The 19,495-nt window shown below is 38.8% G+C and overlaps 1 protein-coding gene across 1 annotated transcript in view; it reads left to right on the forward strand.

The window, feature by feature from the left end:
- The window catches only part of LMBRD1 (LMBR1 domain containing 1), a 76,490-nt gene that overhangs the window by 46,501 nt on the left and 10,494 nt on the right, over positions 1–19,495 (forward strand). The window contains exons 10-14 of the mRNA XM_080587325.1: positions 9,993–10,057; positions 10,826–10,928; positions 11,798–11,902; positions 13,153–13,302; positions 14,247–14,325. Coding sequence (XP_080443451.1) covers positions 9,993–10,057; positions 10,826–10,928; positions 11,798–11,902; positions 13,153–13,302; positions 14,247–14,325 — 502 coding nt within the window. The remainder of the gene's footprint in view (positions 1–9,992; positions 10,058–10,825; positions 10,929–11,797; positions 11,903–13,152; positions 13,303–14,246; positions 14,326–19,495) is intronic.

The raw sequence follows: 19,495 nt of genomic DNA on the forward strand, positions 1-19,495 counted from the left end.
TAGCTGTAGCATCTTTGATCATATAGATTCACAGATTTTTCTAGGTTGGAAGAGACCTCAAGATCATCGAGTCCAACCTCCGACCTAACACTAAGTACTCCACTAAACCATATCCCTAAGCTCTACATCTAAACGTCTTTTAAAGACCTCCAGGGATGGTGACTCCACCACCTCCCTGGGCAGCCCGTTCCAATGCTTAATAACCCTTTCGGTAAAGAAGTACTTCCTAACATCCAACCTAAAACTCCCCTGTCGCAACTTTAGCCCATTCCCCCTCGTCCTGTCACCAGGCACGTGGGAGAATAGACCAACCCCCACCTCTCTACAGCCTCCTTTCAGGTAACTGTAGAGAGCGATGAGGTCGCCCCTGAGCCTCCTCTTCTCCAGGCTGAACAAGCCCAGCTCCCTCAGCCGCTCCTCGTAAGACTTGTTCTCCAGACCCCTCACAAGCTTGGTCGCCCTTCTCTGGACTCGCTCGAGCACGTCCATGTCCTTCCTGTAGCGAGGGGCCCAAAACTGAACACAGTACTCGAGGTGCGGCCTCACCAGAGCCGAGTACAGGGGCACAATCACTTCCCTCGACCTGCTGGCCACACTGCTTCTTATACAGGCCAGGATGCTGTTGGCCTTCTTGGCCACCTGGGCACACTGCTGGCTCATATTCAGCCGACTATCCACCAATACTCCCAGGTCCTTCTCGGCCAGGCAGCTTTCCAGCCACTCATCTCCCAGCCTGTAGCTCTGCTTGGGGTTGTTGCAGCCCAGGTGCAGGACCCGGCACTTGGCCTTGTTGAACTTCATGCAGTTGACCTCAGCCCATCGCTCCAGCCTATCCAGATCCTCCTGCAGAGCCTTCCTGCCCTCGAGCAGATCGACACACGCACTTAGCTTGGTGTCATCTGCAAACTTACTGAGGGTGCACTGGACGCCCTCATCCAGATCATCAATAAAGATATTAAAGAGGACCGGCCCCAGTACCGAGCCCTGGGGGACTCCACTAGTGACCGGCCTCCAACCAGATTTGACTCCATTCACCACAACTCTCTGGGCCCGGCCATCCAGCCAGTTTCTAACCCAGCGAAGCGTACGCCAGTCCAAGCCCCGAGCAGCCAGTTTCTTGAGGAGAATGTTGTGGGGAACGGTGTCAAAAGCCTTACTGAGGTCAAGGTAGACCACGTCCACAGCCTTTCCCTCATCCACCAAGCGCGTCACTTGGTCATAGAAGGAGATCAGGTTCGTCAAGCAGGACCTGCCTTTCATAAACCCATGCTGACTGGGCCTGATCGCCTGCTTGCCCTGCAAGTGCTGCGTGATGACCCTCAAGATAATCTGCTCCATATAATTGGAACATGATTTGCTTCAAAAGCAAAATATTAAAAAAAAAAGACATGGATTTATGAATATCATTACCTTGGATTATATGGGGTGGAATAGACTTAATCTTGTATTAGACCTTTGCTACCCTTATTGTTTTTGTCTTTAACTTGATTGGCTATAGCCCTTTTTCTTTCATCTTGTTGCTTATTCTTTAAAATCTGACATTTTCCTTGTTCTTTAACTTAATTTCTATGGCTAGAAGAGCTCTTTCCTGTAGAGTGGACATGGAAAAAGTAGTTACTTGGGGGCAGAGAGGGCACAGCGAACACATGTTGAAGATTGATGTATAACTACATCTGACTTTTTTTTTTTTTAGAGCTTGCATTGTGGCTAACCATAAGGTAGTTAAGAACAGTTAGGAGTGGTGCAATGTATTAAAAACAACATATGATAAGGGGAATGTAAAATGTGCTATTGTGTTATTGCCATGGCAAATTCAATTATTTTTTTCTCAAGCGTGTGAAAATAGGAAGAAGAGAACAAAGAATTCCATAGCTGTCAGTTGATTAGTTGAAATTACATGTAGCCAGCAAAAGTGAGAGATGTTGACAAGAATATATGCATTTGGAATGAGCATCTTGCGAAGTAATTTCTTGATCAATAGTAAGCTGGATATGTAGAACTTCAATCCTGATGCTTAACCGGTGCAAAAGAGACTCTTACAGTGTCAAAGCTTTCATCTCGGTCTTTTGATCTTAGTTGACTTATGTATATACCTGGTTTAAAAGAAAATAAAAATAAAAGTACTTCTATGGAACAGTATTAACATATAAAGTATTTCTTGCCAACGGCAGGTAGTAATTTTAGTATGACTTTAGTCTGTACTTTGTAAAGATGAGGGGGGCTATGAGCAATTTGCTCTGCCACTGCTATTGTTAATTCTGAGTACCAATGGAAACAGGCTGAGATTAGTCGGACAGAAGCTTTCAGTGTAAAATTCTTAGTGGAGTTATCTTTCAATGATAACTTAAAAATCTAGATTAAACCCTTTTGAATAAAAGATGAATGTAACTATTTTGAATCAAACTGAACAGTTTGTGTAGTTTCTTTAACTTCTAACATTAACCTTAATTTTGCGAAATGCGTTGGTTGCATGTAGTGTCTGTAGGACTTGAATAATTCATTGTATTCTCATGGGATAGTGTACGATACCATTAGCTACTTACGGTCAGGATAGTATTTCAGTGTCTTATTGTTCTTGTGGTTTGAATCTTTTTTTTTTACCTTCTCAGTGAGTAGCTGACCTAAGAATCCAAGACTAAAAAAGTAGAGCTGCAATTGAGTAGTTCTTCCTGGCAAATTTTAACTTGGAATAAAGCTGTACTGTGAAGCATGTTACAAAGCGTGTGTTTACTTTGACTTTTCCTAGAGCTGTCCTATGAAAGTGATAATATCCGTCACCTTAATAAACATCTCAACTCTTGCACAATTGTTTTACTTGTTATTCTAATCGTATTTGAATTGCCTCCACACACATGTAACTTCTGAGTGGCTCAATTGGTGGCTTTATGAATCATAGAATCATAAAGGTTGGAAAAAAAAACCCTCCAAGATCATCTGGTCCAACCATCCCCCTACCACTGACAACACACACTAAACCAAGCGCCACGTCTAACCTTTCCTTGAACACCCCCAGGGATGGTGACTCCACCATCTCCCTGGGCAGCCTGTTCCAATGCCTGACTGCTCTTTCTGAGAAGAAATGTCTCCTCATTTCCAACCTGAACCTCCCCTGGCACAACTTGAGGCCATTCCTTCTAGTCCTGTCAGTAGTTACCTGCGAGAAGAAGCTGACCCTCAGCTCCCCCCACCTTCCTTTCAGGTAGTTATAGAGAGCAATAACGTCTCCCCTGAGCCTCCTCTTCTCCAGACTAAACAGCCCAAGTTCCCTCAACTGCTCCTCATAGGACTTGTGTTCCAGGCCCTTCCCCGGCTTCATAGCCCTTCTCTGGACATGGTCCAAGGCCTCGATGTCCTGCTTGTAGTGAGGGGTCCAAAGCTCAACGCAGTACTTGAGGTAGGGCAGAGTACAGGGGGATGATCACCTCTCTGGTCCTGCTGGTTATGCTGCTCCTGATACAAGCCAGGATGCCGTTGGCCTTCTTGGCCAGCTGGGCACACTGCCGGCTCATGTTCAGGCAAGCATCAATCAGCACACCCAGATCTTTTTCCTCTGCACGTTTTTTTAGCCACTCTGTCCCAAGATGAAGAGAAGGAAATCTTTTTATAGTCACATATAATACTTCTGATCAATATTGAAGTGCAGAAAAGTCTGTCAAACCTCAGGAGGTACTACTTGTGTCAGTTACTAGATATGGAGAGTGCTATTTCTGCTTTGTTTTGGGTTGTAGACCCTTGCTGGGATTGACAGACTATAATGACATGCCTGGGAACAACAGTTAGTTTCAGTGTGTTGTTTTTTTTTTTTTTACAGTATTTTAGTATTTACATTCAGACTTCTCTAATAATAATTGTATTTGTATAGTGTCTTCTTACACTCTTGCTTTAATTATTTTGTTAGAGCTAAATATTTGGTAGTAGTATGTAGTTTGTCAAAGCCAAAACTTAATTTTTTCTGAAGAGTATATTTTCTTTGATATGGACTGAAGTAAATTTCGCAGACTATGTTTGTTTTACTCAAAGCTGTATAAAAATATATCAAACTCAGAACAGAATGTCCCAAGTTGGATTGGCCCCACAAGAATCATGAAGTCCAACTCAGACATGAAGCTGCTAATTTTTCAATTCACTTAAAAACAAGACACCTGGAAGATCGCAAAGATGTGAGTAGGGGACAGCATGGGGTTATTAATGGTTATTTTAATGGTTATTAATGGTTAATTTAATGGTTATTAAGTGAAGTCAAACTAGTCTAGTTTCTTCCTACAGAATCTAACCTTTCATGTAGATAGCTAGTCTACTCCTCCTTTCTTTATCACACTTTCGTCTGATATTCTGAGCAACGAGAGATTTTTTTTTTTTTCTCTGGATAGAGAGAGAAACTTTAAGGAAAAAATTATAGAGCATGTAGTTAGGTTTGCTCTCAGTATGTGAACAAAGTTGTGAAACGTGGAAGTCTGCTCAACAATGGTAAGTTTTGAGTACTGCATTGGTTTTTCATGGGGGATTTAAAAAACATTTCTGGATTGAAGTGATGTCTAAAGTGAGCAATAATAGAAAATAAGTGCTCAGTTTTGAAAATGAGTTCCCTTTGTGAGCAGAGCAAACAAACTCAAGTGCCTACCTTAAGCGGGGACTTAAAGGCATTTTCATCAGTCCAAGTACATGGAAGGTGCTACAGAGAGAACAGCGTTCTTTTGGTGAGTAGAAAATGGCACATATGAACTCAGGAAGGGAGATACAAACTGTTCTTCTGTCTAATCTTAAGGACACAAGGACTTTTTGTATATATAGATGCTTCAGTTTTTCTACTTGTTGCTGAAGGCCTTCAGAGAAGTATTAAGTATGTGTTATTGAGGGTGGAGAGTCAGGTTATTCCTCTTGAATACGTTCTGTTTCTTTTTTTGTGGGCTTTTGATCTTTCACCTCTCTAGAGAAGTGAAAAAGGGGAAAGTAGGCAATTGCTGTGCAGGGCTTTGGGTAACACCTGTGCTGGCGATGTGCTTGTGCAGAAGGGTGCTGTCATGAGTCAGTTCATCTGCCTCAAGGACGTGATGTGGCTAAACTGACAGGCTTTCTTCCTGCAGTCACAGCTGTCCTCTAAATCAGGGAGGCTGAGAGGATAACAAGCAAGAGGTGTGACTATTCCATGTCCTAAGTTTATATAATGACAACAGTAAAACTTAGGTTAAGCAAAACACTTAATACCAACAATCTTTTTTAGCCTTTTTCCCAGGTTACCTGACACATTGTGGAAAGTAGGTTGTATCATGGCTTGACTCAGTTTGCTAGCAGATGCCCAGCCAGCTGTTCCCTCACTCTTCATGAATGGGATATTGGAGGAAATAAGATCGGAAGACCTTGTGGATCGAGATAAAGACAGGGAGATCACGTACTAGTTACCATAATGGGCAGTACAGCCTTGAGGAAAAATAATTTAGTTGCTGATTAAAATAGATTTGGAAGGTGAGAAAGACAGCACTCCACTACCACCCCCCTACCACCTTTTTCCAAGGTTCAGCTTCCCCTCTTCATTTCTGACTCCCCTGTGGCACAGGGGGATGGGCAGTGCAGTTTAAAACATCTCTTCTTTGCAGCTCCTTCATCCTCATGCTCTTTTCCCTGTCCCCATGTAGGACCACCCCACCTCTTACCAGATAGCAACCCTACAGCTCCCCCACTGCCAGCACCTTGTCAGGTAAACCTAATCCAAATAGCAGTTCTTACCTGTGAGAAATCCAGCTTTGTTTCTTGGCCAGTGTTAGCCGTTCAATAACATTGCATTTTTGTGCTACCACTTTTCTTTATTCTGCTAATGGATACCAGCTCTGAGAGGATGACTGCTCCTTTAAATTTTTCATTTTGCTTCATTGTTGCTTCAAAGTCATGGAATAGCTGTAGCAAGATGATTTGCAGTTTCTTTTTTTTTTTTCACCATAGGAAACAATTAGGCAGGCAAGTATTCTTTTAGTTTTTTTGGAGGGGTATGCTTAGCAAGGTGATCGCGCCAGCTCAAAATGAACTGAGGCCTAACTTCCATGATCATCTCAGTAACATTTTGTAATTATCCAAGGATGAAATGGCTTAGCTTGACTGACTTCTGGGAGTAGGGATAGGAGGCAAAGAGCTCAGTGCATAACTCAAAGGGTGATAATGGGGGGAAGGTTTGGGTAGTTGAAGAGAGATACTAAGAAAAATGGTGTAAATGGAACACAATGTCAGAAGAGCTTAAGCTTGTAATTTGATTTTGTACAGTTGAAGTAGAAAAATACACTAATTATTAATATTTCTAAGTCATTTGCTCTGGTTTATTACACTAGAATACAAGTCAGCTTTCCACCACGACCTGGAAGTGGCACACTTTTACTATTGAGATATGCCAATTTACACGCTTTTGTCTTGGTTTTTATGTATCCATATCTCTTTAATGCCATATGTTCAAATGTAAAAACAAAGCTTTGAATAGTTCTTACTGCCCTCTGCTTCAGCTGTTTCCTTATATGCTAGTGTAGAGGCTTTATAATACAAAGATGCCAAAGGGACTTATTTCAGGGAGCAACATCAGTTGTAATAGCGAGTGTTTCTGCTCATTGTCTATGTAATGTCAGCAGTGTTGCCAAAAAAACAGTGAACCGCATTTTTATGCGGTTACTTGACTTGTAGATTTGGAAACCCAAGCAGACACAGCTGATCAAAATGATATAAGTGCAATGCAGCAGGTCTGCTACCTGCTCTTCAGCAAATGTTTTGAGTACGAGTGGGGATGAGGTTTGTGTTTTGTAGCTGAGGGATTTGGGGAAGTGGTCTGGCAATGGAGCAGCTCTGGTAATAGGGAAATGGTAACACAGCTTGAGTTGTGATTGCATTGAGGTCCTGCTTTCAAAAGAACTATGGAGTATGAAGAAATCTCATCTTGCATTGGAAGTTTAAACTTCTCTTTAATGTAGATTGAGGGTTGCTTTTTTTCCTTGAGTAATGACCTTCCTAAATTCCTCTGTGTGCTGTTTGGCTGAAACCCAGGTTTTTTGTTTTCGCCTGTTCTCATATTAAAAGCTTTTTAACACCCATTGATAAATAGTCCTGTTATAAGATCAGGAGGTTTGTTTTAGTCCTGTCCTTTGCTCTGAAGTCGAACATGTTCTCAGGGATTTGGATTCCTTCTCATTTGTGCTGTGACACAAAGATTAAAACACTTAGTGAATTTTCATGGCTGTATCTAAAATCTTTTTAAGAGATTCTAGTTGGCTTGAACTAGTAGACAACAGTACAGTTATATCCCTGGAACACTGTCTGTAGAAGACAGATCTGTCTTTTGTACAGGTGACAAATAAAAGGCAACAGTGAGCATATAGCTTCAACTACAAGTTTTTTCTAGCTTGTCATAGACTGCGGGAAGGTAAGGGAGGAAAGGGATGACTTACTCTTTCTGTTCTCCAGATACAAAATGGAACCCAATTGCAGGATGCTTTAAATGTGACACAGTCAGGTTGATCTCACTTGATAAGACTCAGATCAACTGCACAAGTTGTGAGCTCACCTATTAGTCTGAGTGTTAGTATTCTTTTATTCATCAGTTACATTTTGGTTAATAGAGTAGAAATAGTCTCGATTGGCCTGTCGTCAGTTATGAGGAGAATCTAGATAATGTAAGGATATCTTCTGTGAAAGGCCTAAGTCAATAGATGCTTTGAAATTGTGTGAACATAAGCAGTTTGCAATTAATATCAACCGATGGCTCAGTAGTCTTAATAGCACTGTAGAAGCGTAGGATGAACTAAGGCAGAACAAAGGTCTTTAAGTTTGAGATAGAAAAGGCTTTGGATTTGAGGTTAAAACAGGAAGAGGAATGCTTTTTTAACTGCTTATCCATTTTTAAGAGTGTAATGAAATTAATTATTTCAAAACACGGGCATATCACAGAATTGTAGGGGTTGGCAGGGACCTCAAGAGATCATCGGGTCCAACCCCCCTGCCAAAGCAGGTTCCCAAGAGCAGGCTGCCCAGGTAGGCGTCCAGACGGGCTTTGAATATCTCCAGGGAAGGAGACTCCACAACCTCCCTGGGCAGCCTGTTCCAGTGCTCCGTCACCCTCACCATGAAGAAGTTCTTTTGCGTGTTGGTGCGGAACTTCCTGTGCTCCACTTTGTGGCCATTACCCCTTGTCCTGTCCCCACAAACCACTGAAAACAGGTTGGCCAAATCCCTCTGTCTCCCACACTTAAGGTATTTATAAACATTGATAAGATCATCTCTCAGACTTCTCTTCTCAAGGCTGAACAGAGCCAGGTCTCTCAGCCTTTCCTCATAGTGGAGATGCTCTAGGCCCCATATCATCTTTGTGGCTCTCCGCTGGACTCTTTCCAGGAGATCCCTGTCTTGTTTGTATATACCAGAGGAGTTACGGATACGTGTCTACTGTTTGTAGTTGGCAGAAAGTATTGAAGTAATACAAGGTTAAGACACCTGGTCCTAATTGTTTTTAAACATCTGTTTCCTGTCCAGCTAACACACAGTGGGAGCTTGCTGTGGAGGGGTATGATCTGAGAAACTTCTGTTCTTAGTTGGTATATCGGGCAGTTTTCTACTGGTGATTCAGATTGCCCTGTGCAAAAGCTTGCCAAAAGCTGCCTAACTCTGACTTTAGAAACAGTAGCTGGAGCTGATTCAGTTATAGTGGTCCTTATTAGTTATCCGTGCTTAGCTATGCTTATGACTCGTTGGCTAAATAAACATAGCAGATGATGTATTTTTTTTAATTTTCTTTTTCAAATTCTTGAGTACAGTATCCAGCCCAAAGAAGGGACAAATGACTCCTCTTGGGCAGCTGAAGGGGTGTGGAAGCTCTTCTAGAACCTTCTCTACAAGAGAGGTCTTTATCTGGCTATTGTGATGTGGTCACAATAATCTCATCTGTATTTATCCATGACTGATTAAGATGTATTTTAGAATGATAGCTTTTTAAGTTGAATCTGCATATTTCTGAAGCTCAAGTGTCTTTCTTCCTACTTTGGTAATTCTAAGCATCTTATTTTTTTTCCTGGTTCATTCTGAAGTCGTCACGTCACTTCAAAGGTAAATTTCTGGGTAACTTAAACCTTTGAGTCAAAATACTTTGAAAGCTGCTTTCTGTAACTTGAAGCTTGAAACTTACTTTGAAATAGTCAATACTGCTTACTAACTGAGGACTTGCAGATAGAAGCAAGACGTGGAGCTGGTATTTAGGCTGATTTACTTGAGTTTTATGTCAGCCCATCCAACTGATTTTGTCAGTTGTTACTAAGTTGCTCTGCAGAAGGGAACTCTTGGTTGGGAAAGGTGAGTTATTCCTTGTAAGTTCTGCTCAGGTTGTCTTCTGTTGAAAGGAAGTACACAGATGTGGTAGTGTGGCCATGGAAATAAATTCTAATTTCCCTTAATTAAACCCAAATACATGCATATAGTTAAGGTTTTCCATTCTATATAGCAAGTACAGGTAGTGTGTTCTGGTAAATGCTGTGTTCATTTAACATCTCATCTGTGTTCTTAGTAGCACATTTGACTTGTAGGTAGACTTTACAAGGGCATGTAGTGATAGGACAAAGGGTAACGGTTTTAAACTGAAAGAGGGTAGATTTAGATAAGACACTAGGAAGAAATTCTCGTGCCAGGGCGGTTGGACCAGGTGATCTTTAAAGGTCCCTTCCAAGCTAAACCATCCTGGGATTCTGTGAGATGTACTTCAACGCTTGGTTCTGAGTTTAGTATGTCCACCAGACAAAGAGGTGGTTCTCATCTTAGGTGATTGTCTTTTAGAATGCTTGACATAAAACCTGTTTAACTAAAGAAGCATTTTGTTAGCGCTTCTGTCAAGTCCTTACCAAAAAGTTATTTTAAGCGTGTTTGAGCTCTGATCTGGTCCAAGATCATTAGTCCTGTATTGAAACTTAGACAAGTTTTCACTTACTGTATCATCTGCAAGCATTTTCTGTTTCATTGTAATGTATCTTTGCTTCTAGATTGTGTGGGGAGTATTCTTCATCGTTGTGGCACTGCTTTTCACTGTCTCTCTCTTCTTGTCAAAGTAAGTACATTTCAGCACTTTTTATCCACTTGAACTATGTACTTTCTCTTCTAACATCAAAGTCAGTTCAGGGGTGGTTTGCTTCAAGAGTCAGCACATTGCTTTCCTATGGTATGTTTCCATAGCTAGTGCTGGTTTTCTCATTGTAATAAAACATTGAAATTGAACAAAATGTCCTAAAACAGGTTCAAAGAAGGATGTGGTTCAGCTTGCTTAACTGCATGCTGCTTAAAGCAGTTCTGATGCAGCAGGGAAATTAAGGATATACTTCAAGAAAGCTTAATTCAGACTGTAGAAGTATTTTGAGTGCTTGAGTGAATCTAAATGTGTAGGTACTCATTGGGCTGGGTAACAGGTGCTTATCCTTGCAGTAAATGACATATATAATGCATTATCATGTGCATTGTATTGTAATTGTTTCATGGAATTGAAAGCGATTTAGAGAGCTGCAAAAGTGGTGATTTCAATGAAGGTTGATATTTAACCAGTAGTCTCAAATGTTGGCTTCTTTAATTTTTCAGACTGGGCAAATAAACTGTTTCCAAACTAGGGAAAAAATAAAGTGGCAAGGAGATACAAAAATCAATGTACCTTTCCATAGAACAAGTGCAATGAGTGTTGTAAAACAGCATGTGTCTATATAAGTACAGAAAAGCTTTTAATCTTTGGTTTTAGTTCAGCTTTTTTTGACCTGCCTTTTTTAATTGAACTGAAGACAAAGTTCTCGGAGAACCATAATACTTACCCTTTTTTTTTTAATTACCACAGTTTAGACAAGGCTCTACATTCAGCTGGATTCGACTCTGGATTTATAATTTTAGGAACTAATCTGACTAATCCGTTGAATATGCTGTTACCTGTTCTTCAAACAGTAAGTAAATGAGTTGGTGGTGTACAGATATAAGGATGGTTCTTTTTTTTTTTGCTCAGTTAATAGCTTATTACCCTTAAGTGCAGTAAATGCACTTTGGGTTTTAATGTTATTTTTACCTATTGAAAAGGTACACTGCACTCTGTGCAGTTACGTATGTCACAATAATGCATTACTCTTTGAAAGAAAACCTACATTAGAACAAACATTTACTAACTTCAGTAGGGCTGGAATGCAGCATGGCCACATAGAAATTTTGCGAACGGTAGTGGGTAAGTTAACAAAAGGAAAAGCAGTAATTGTAAGTTAATGCTTTACCCTCCCCTACCTGAGTTCTTTCCACCTTCTCAGTATAATGGGTTGGTACGAAGCATTGTTTATCCCATGGTTTCAAAAACGATTAAACACTTCAGTTTGTAGGTCACTAGGAAGAGCAGTGTTCAGCAGCAGTGTTTTGTCTAGCTGTTCAAATCACTTTTTGTATGCAAGCATTTTCAGAAATAATCACAAAAAGAATGCCCATGTAGTTCTAAGATGATTTTTGCTGCTGCGGATTTTGTTCTGACAGCGTATTTAAAAGAATCAGGTATTTGGCCTGAAAATGTGTAACATCTCATTCAAAATTAAGGCATGTTTAAATTAAGAAAAATGCTGAGTTACTTTCACAAACTAATGGTGTAAGCTCTCGTAGCAGCAAGCTATACTAGCTCTAGTTGGAGCTAGCTATATAACTTTTAAAGAGAATGTCTGTTACTACCTCAGATGCTATAGGTAGAAACTACTTAGTTTGCTTTCATTGAGGGGAGAGCTTGTTTTCTAATTTGAAGGCTGTATTGTCATTTGAACTACTTGTATGCTTCTTGTTTTAGGTTTTTCCACTCGATTATATTCTTATTACAACTATTGTTATGTACTTCATTTTCACATCGATGGCAGGGATTCGAAATATGGGTATATGGTTCTTCTGGATAAGGGTAAATATTGCTTTGTTTAAAAATGTGACATTGAATATGTTTTATAAATAGTCATTATTTATGTACTGCTTTATAAATACTGGGATGCCACAAGTAAGTGTTGTTTGTATATGTAATGACTGTTAGAAGCATAATGTACAACTCATACTATTTTTGAAAGCTACTCTTTTTTGCAGAGTTATTAGACCAAAGCTGATAAGCGTGATAAGCAGTGCAGTCAGCTGACCCCTGTCAAGTGTGAAACGAGTGCCACTTTGGCTTCTGCCTTTAAGTTGAAGCAATATGATTCAGATACAATGGAAGTATTCATGAATTTCTTGGTCAAAATAAGAAATGTGCAGTCAGTAAGGCTTGGCTTGCTTAAGTGGGAAGCAAGGTTTTCTAACTTGGTAAGAGTACATTGATATGGCTTATCTAAATATGATGCAAATAATATTACAAAGCTGTTTTTTCAAATACAGTATCAACAGTATACCAATCATACCTATGATCCTTGGTTAATATTTCCCTGCTTCTGCCTTCCCTGCTTTCTTTACCATTGTCAACCCTTCATGCAGTGACGCCCCAAAATTGTGAACACTGACACTGAGTCCAGGCAGTGAATTATGGGGCTTGCTGCTAGTTTTGGTCTTCCATCATTTACCCTTCAGCTGCTGGTTGCTTTCTCCTTAATACGGCACTCCGGCTGAACCTGTGGGGATCACAGGAATAGAGTAGTATCTACAGGTAACAGCAAGGGATTATGTCACTCCCTGCAGAGGAAAGTGGAAAAGATGCAACTGTATGGCACACAAGTTTTCTCAGTGCCTGGGGTTATAATCTCATGATTCCCTTCTCTGGTTTTAGATCTGATCAGAGAGGTAGTGATAGATGACATCTCACCTTAACCAGAGGACACAATGTTATTTGACAAACCAAGGCAGGGCTTGATGTCAGTGATAAGCAACACTATTTAAATCTTGCTACTAACTGTTTCAGGAAGCTTCCTCATCTATACTTTTTCTGGGTCATTTGTACAATTGTAATAGTTAAATAGCAGTACTTAGAACTTCAGGAAAATACACCTGAAAGCCTGCTTTAACTCACCGGAATTGAGTTGCTGGAGGAGAATTTATAGCAGCCTCCCACTTCTGTTGAGAGAATTCAACTTGTTACTTGGATTAAAGAGAAATGTAAGAGTTTAAAAAAAAAAAAAAAAAAAAAAAAAACTTGAATTTCAGTTGTTAATATTTGTATGTTTTCTGTTTTAGCTGTATAAAATCAGACGAGGAAAAACTCGACCTCAGGCACTCTTATTTCTCTGTATGATACTTCTATTGATAGTTCTTCATACAAGTTACATGATCTACAGTCTTGCTCCTCAATATGTAATGTATGGAAGCCAAAAATACTTGGTACAGGTGAGATGTAACATGCTGTGTGGGGGTTGTTATTAAAAAATAAGCATGCTGTTTACAATGACTGAAAGCCAGGCTCACTTTCAGTTTTAAAAGATTTGTTAGCCAGGATTTTTCAACTACTAGTAGGTCTCTTGGTACTGCATAAGCCAAAAATTGGCTGTAGTGTATGTAATGTGACTTAATTCCTTGAGCATCTTCACACAGTACAAAACTTTGAATATTGCTTCACTTCTTTTGATAATACAGCTGCTAGCTTCCACTGGGCTCTGTGCTGATATGCTTAGGTTGCTGAGTGGCTAGGAAGCGTTGCTATTCCACAGTTGCTGTCTTTATGTGTGTATTTATGAGAGATGACAAAGATACAGCTTTGTACAGTACAGGATAATCAAAAAGAAGCTGAGCACGTACTGATTAATCAAATTTTAGGGTCATTTTTTAAAGCTGTAATGCAGTTTGAGACACTAACAGGAATGTTTGAGGTTTTCAGTAGTTCACTTGCAGCATAATCTTCTTCTTCCCTGGATATCTAATTATATTGGATGCTATCATCTTAAACCAGAATAAAACTGGATTTGGTATCATTATTCAAGCCTAACAATTCCATAGTGTCTTCATCACCAAAGATGAATTCCAAATTATGTTTTAAAAATTAAGATTTAATTTTGGAGATGAAGTTCTTATTTTGCATGAGTTTTCACAAGCTGTTATTTTTTCTAAATGAAAGCATATTTAAAAAATTCATATTAAATTACTCTTAAATGATAGTTTACTTAATGCATTTACTGTTAAAAACCTTAATCCTTCTGAATGTGTAAGGGGGTTAGTCAAAGCCTCTTCTATAAATCCAGTTATTTATTGAAAGGTGTTTATTTGAGAGACTATCATTGTGTATGGAATAATACTACGATAGACTGGTGTACTAATTTTGCATATTTATAATGCAGAGTAATAAGACAACTGATGGGCAGCCAGGGAATGTCACAACATTTGTTTCTAAAGACTGTGATGCAGATGCACCTGAAGGTAAGATGAATTAATTTTCTTGCGTTTCCTATGTTGTATGTGCATGCTCAGCCGTAATAAGCAGCTTAATTCTTTGTTGACTTTGAATTGCTTTGGTGTAATATGAAGCTTTGACATATAGTTACGTTCAGAAAATTCATACTGACAGATTATTGAATTTGTTTAAAGAAAAGATTGGTTTTAGTAGAATCTGAGTACAACAGTGCATTGCAATTAACTTTTAAAGTCTACCATTTACTTCAATATGTATGTAGAAGACCTTAAAAATAAACCCTAGGCACTGAATAGCTTAGCATCTGAAATACTTTAGTGTATACTTACCATACAAACATGTGGAGAAGTATTCTGTCAACATTTGTAATGTACTCAAGAAAATTAAGATCTGAATTTCTCAGTGTGAATTTACAGATGAGAATTCTGCAATTTTTATTAAGATGTAAGTACAGGCTATTCCTAGAGCAACAATACCAGAGGAACTAGATGTCTTAGGCTATTGTCCTGTAATCCTCTTAATTTTAATCTATTCCCTCTGACATCCAGTGTAATACTTGCTCATCTGTTATTAACCATCCCTTTTTGACTTGCTGTTTGGGCAGAAGCTGTGCCATGGGTGATTTGGGGCTGTGAGCAATGACTAGCAAGCAGATCAATAATGGCGGAGCTTTCCCTGACTTTCCATTTTTGCAGTCCTTAATGCTGAATTTTTTGAGACACTTTGTATAGATTTTGTTCCTCTTTGAAACTTGGCTAAAGCCGGGAATTTCATTAAGAAACTAAGCTAAATGAAGTCATGGTGGATTTTTTAATGTTGTCTTCCCTTCTGCATATAAATAATTCTTGCACCATCTGACTTGCACTAGCCATTTCAATACCAATACTGCCATTTAAGGCCACTATCAATTTTTATTGATTGCCTTGGTCTTTTGTTTAAAAAAAAAATTGATCTCAGCAAAAGATTTATGGCCTTCGGTATGGTCCAGATTTTTTTCAAGTTGAAGTTCTCAATTGCTTTCTCTGGCAAACTTTCAGCTTCTCTGTGTAAAGAGAAGTTGAATTATACGTGCCTTAGTGTACTTATAAAAAGGCTTGACGGTGTCTGTAATTGTTAAAATAGATGAATACCTGTCTTGTATTCTAATCTTTTCATTCTGTAACTATTGAACCCTGACTGCTTCTAGAAGACTTGAGCAACTCCTCAGCTTCTCTTCCCGTTTGTGTGTGTTATTGGGAAAGATACCTAATTTTAAACATTTTGTACTAGTGGAGTTAACTGGACATAAGTTCTTTGTTCCCAATTTTTCATGTTGTAGTCTGTCTTTTGCAGGATGGTTCCCTTGTATTTACACTTGTCGTCAGATTTAGTATGTAGATGTTGCTCTTATTCCTTCCTGGTGGTTCACACCATCTACCACGGAGGATGGATTTTTCTCCCATCTCCCCGATACTTCATCCCCCCTTCTATTTTTGATGGCTGCTTTTAGCCATAATGTAACGTGTGAAGTGTTGTGTTTTTTAAGGAATGTGATAGCTCAACTCATATTTAAGTTGCCATATTGTTGTGATTAGAAATAGAAGCTCTTCTGTGGCAAAGTTCAGAAGAGTAAAATCAGTCGTCTTTCAATATGAGATCACTTTGAGGAAGCTATGCAGATCATTTTTTTTTCTAAACAGCTTCTAGTCTTAGCAAATATTTTTTGGAAGAAGAATGTACTCATTGTCATCACTGAGCTCATTAGTCTTCGCTTTCCTGGGAAAAATTCAAGTGGTCTCATTTTCACAGACTTTGCTGCTTAATTGAAGGAAGTGAGGTTGGACTGAGAAATAAATTTCCACCTGCAGTTGATGGTACTTTAAATACTTCCTGTGATTTTTTTTCCGTAATTTTCTTTGAGAGATGGAAACAATATAGCTGGTGCCTAAAGCTTGTCTTCTGATGGGCTGAATGCAAGAATTGGCTTGTGTAAATGATGACTTCGATTTGCCATTGTTAACATGCATCATGTTTGCCTGCTTTAATAGAAGAGAGGTGGCAAAGGTATTGATATGCTGTCTTACGCTAGCCTTGTATAAGTAGAAGAAGACGGATGGATTTTTGTTAAATGTGAATGTTAATGCGATCAAAAGGCTTTAGTGGAGTTTTGTATCCATAAATACTGTCAGGTTATGGTCTTTTAATACAAGAAAGAAAAATTTCTTCAACTTTAATAAATAAATGTTTAATGAAAACCATTCATTCTTTCATCCAGTCACTTGGATGGACTGTGTTAGGAAGGTGAAATGTAGTACTTGCCTGCAGAGTACCTGCCATTTTTTAGTACCTGTTAATGAAAATTAATGAAAGAACTGTTGTGGATCCTACTTCTGTGCTCTCTGATCAGCTAGGATTTGCTGTCAAATGAAACATACTGAAGGTAGGAACTAGGTTTTAAATGTAATTTCTCTTCTTTATAAGGATATTAGATGCATAGAGAAAACAGATGCAACTAACTTGAGAGAGGGTGGCCAAGCACTTGTGTTTTTTATTGACCTCTTTGGTGTTAGGGTTTTATCTTATGAAAACCACTGAACTAGAACTAAATGCAAATATTGATTTGTCTTCTCAGCACTTACTCTATTTTGTTTTGTTTGAACTGAATTCATTCTAACTGGTGTTTTACTTAAAGCTACGACCTTTTAATAACAGTGCTGATTGATGAGCTTATAGCAATCAGCTCAGTAGTATCGAGTACTCAAATACTGTAGAGATGATCTCTACTATAAGTACACTTTTTTCAGAGATGGTAGAAGAAACCTCGTCTGATATTGTTATGATAGTTATAGCAACTAATACTGGAAAACTTTGCTATTGTTGAAACTTCAGTATTTAATGGGGAATGTTAACTGTATGCTAGTATCAAACCAGTGCTCAGTTTGAAAGGGAAGGTTACATTTTCTGAAGAAACATCAGGCAGTTAAAATAGAATTTTAGTATTAAAAAATCCTTTAGATACTTAGGGTTAAATACATATTTCATGATTTTTTTTAGTATTTTTGTCTGATTTCATGCACTAAACCTTGTCATTATTTCCTTCTGGTATGCAGGAGGTGAGTCTGCTTTATACTGAACGCCAAAGGCCATGATAGCACAAACTACAGGAAACAGACAAAACAGAAGCCAAAAAGTAATAGAGCAGGCTACATCTCTTAACTCAAAATACCTTTTCTTAGTTGCACTTTAATAACTTACAAAAGGCTTATGTTCCGATTCATATGGACTTTTTTCTTGTAAAGTTTAAAGAAGTCTTTGGAGTGGCAAATTTCGTATGTTATAGGCAAAACAAACATTAGTTCTCGGTGTTTGATACAGTTGGGCAAAGATCTCACTTGATTGTTTTCAGGGAGTATTGCTAGCTGAAGTGCTGGGTTCATAGTTCAGCTGAGCATAAGGTCAAGCAAAGGAGGTTCAGTTATGTGGTGAAGTACTTTGCAGTTGGATTAATGCACTGAAAAACTGGTATAGGTTTAGCTAAACTGGTTAACAGGACTTCATGTAGGTGAACAGTGACTCAACTGAAAGCGTTTACTCAGGACTTTTCCCAACCTCCACTGTGAGATCTTATAAACAATATTTGTCTCTTTCTAGGTTAAAAATCACAAAAGTGTTTTTATAATATGGGAAGCATCATTCACTTTAAATGTGTAACAGGCTGTGAATCCTCCCGATCTGGATTCTCTTTTGCTTAATTGGAAAAATTAGACTTATTTGAGGTTTGTTGAATGCTGGGCACAGTGCTGAGCCTTTTCCATAGGACCTGCATTGACTTCAACTGTATTTAAAGCAAGAAAGAAAAAAGTTTATATCCATTTTTTAAGGATTAATCTGAGCAGGATTTCCTGTATTAAATGGCAGCTAGCAGCAGTAACATTTAATTCCTACTGTGCCGTGGCATTGTTCTTATCTCTGGAAGATGACTTCTCCTGTTTAGTTGTTTTGCTTTTTTTTCTTAACATACATCATGAGAATATTCTTTACGACATGACTATGTATTTTTACAAAAAGGTGGTAAACCACCCTACCTGTAGGGTTCTGAATATGATTCTTACAGAGCAAAAAGGTACAGCTTACTTAAACTATTGCACTGTGTAGGAAGTCTGTAATTATCCAATGAAAATTGGATAATGGAAGCTTCTGCCTAGGTGTGGCATGAGATGTACCACATCTCTGCTGCAGAGGATTTTACATCTGTTAGGCACCCATACAGTACTTGCCAATCATACATCTTATTGTATTTTTATTATCTGAAATGCACCATATAACTTAGGACACTTTTCTCGTTAATCATTTTAAAATACTGTAAATCATCAGAACTTCACTATAAAAAGCACCTCAGGTTGCACCAGGAGAGGTTTAGATTGTGTATCAGGAAGAGTTTCTTCAGGGAAAGGGTGGTTATGCTGTGCCAGGAGGTGGTGGAGTCCCCGCCTCTGGAGGTATTTAAGAGATGTGTGGATATGGTGCTTAGGGACGTGGTTTAGTGGTGGATTTGTAGTGTTAGGTGGATGGTTGGGCCTGATGATCTTGAAGGTGTCCTCCAACCCAAATGATTCTATGGTTCTTAAAGGACTGTGCTGTTTTCTAGAAGTCAATAAATGCAAGACCTCAGGTTTTATTTTAGCCTGAATAAAGACTAGATTTAGACTTTACTCGAGTTATAAAGGTGACACACATTTGAATGCCAAAACAGGAACATATTCTGTTTCTCTTTAAATAGAGAAGTCTAGGAGACGTGTAAAGTGAATGTTCTGAGCAACTTGCTTGTGCTTTTAATATTAGCACTTCTGTAGTAAGCATCTTAAGACCATAGATTGCTATTTCCAAATGCTTGTTTTAACTGAATTGATTTGCAGTTATAAAAAGCTCCACAAAAATCCTAAACTGGGCTTTTAGCACAGGCTGTTATCCTTTCCTGTTACTTTTCTGAATGACCTTGCCTAGTACTTAGTCCTGAATCTCCACTTTTAGCTAACACTATTGAAGTTCTCCATAATCATAACAACTCAATAAATGAGTACAATGGTGCATGTTTGACTCCAGACAGCCCAATATAGCAGCTGTACATGGTGTGAGCAGCTAAGATTCCCTTTTTTTTTTTTTGCATTACACTGTTCATTGACACAGTCACAGAAACAC

This window comes from Anser brachyrhynchus (assembly GCF_964034855.1).
Source record: "Anser brachyrhynchus genome assembly, chromosome: 3".
In the NCBI taxonomy this organism is placed as follows: domain Eukaryota; kingdom Metazoa; phylum Chordata; class Aves; order Anseriformes; family Anatidae; genus Anser; species Anser brachyrhynchus.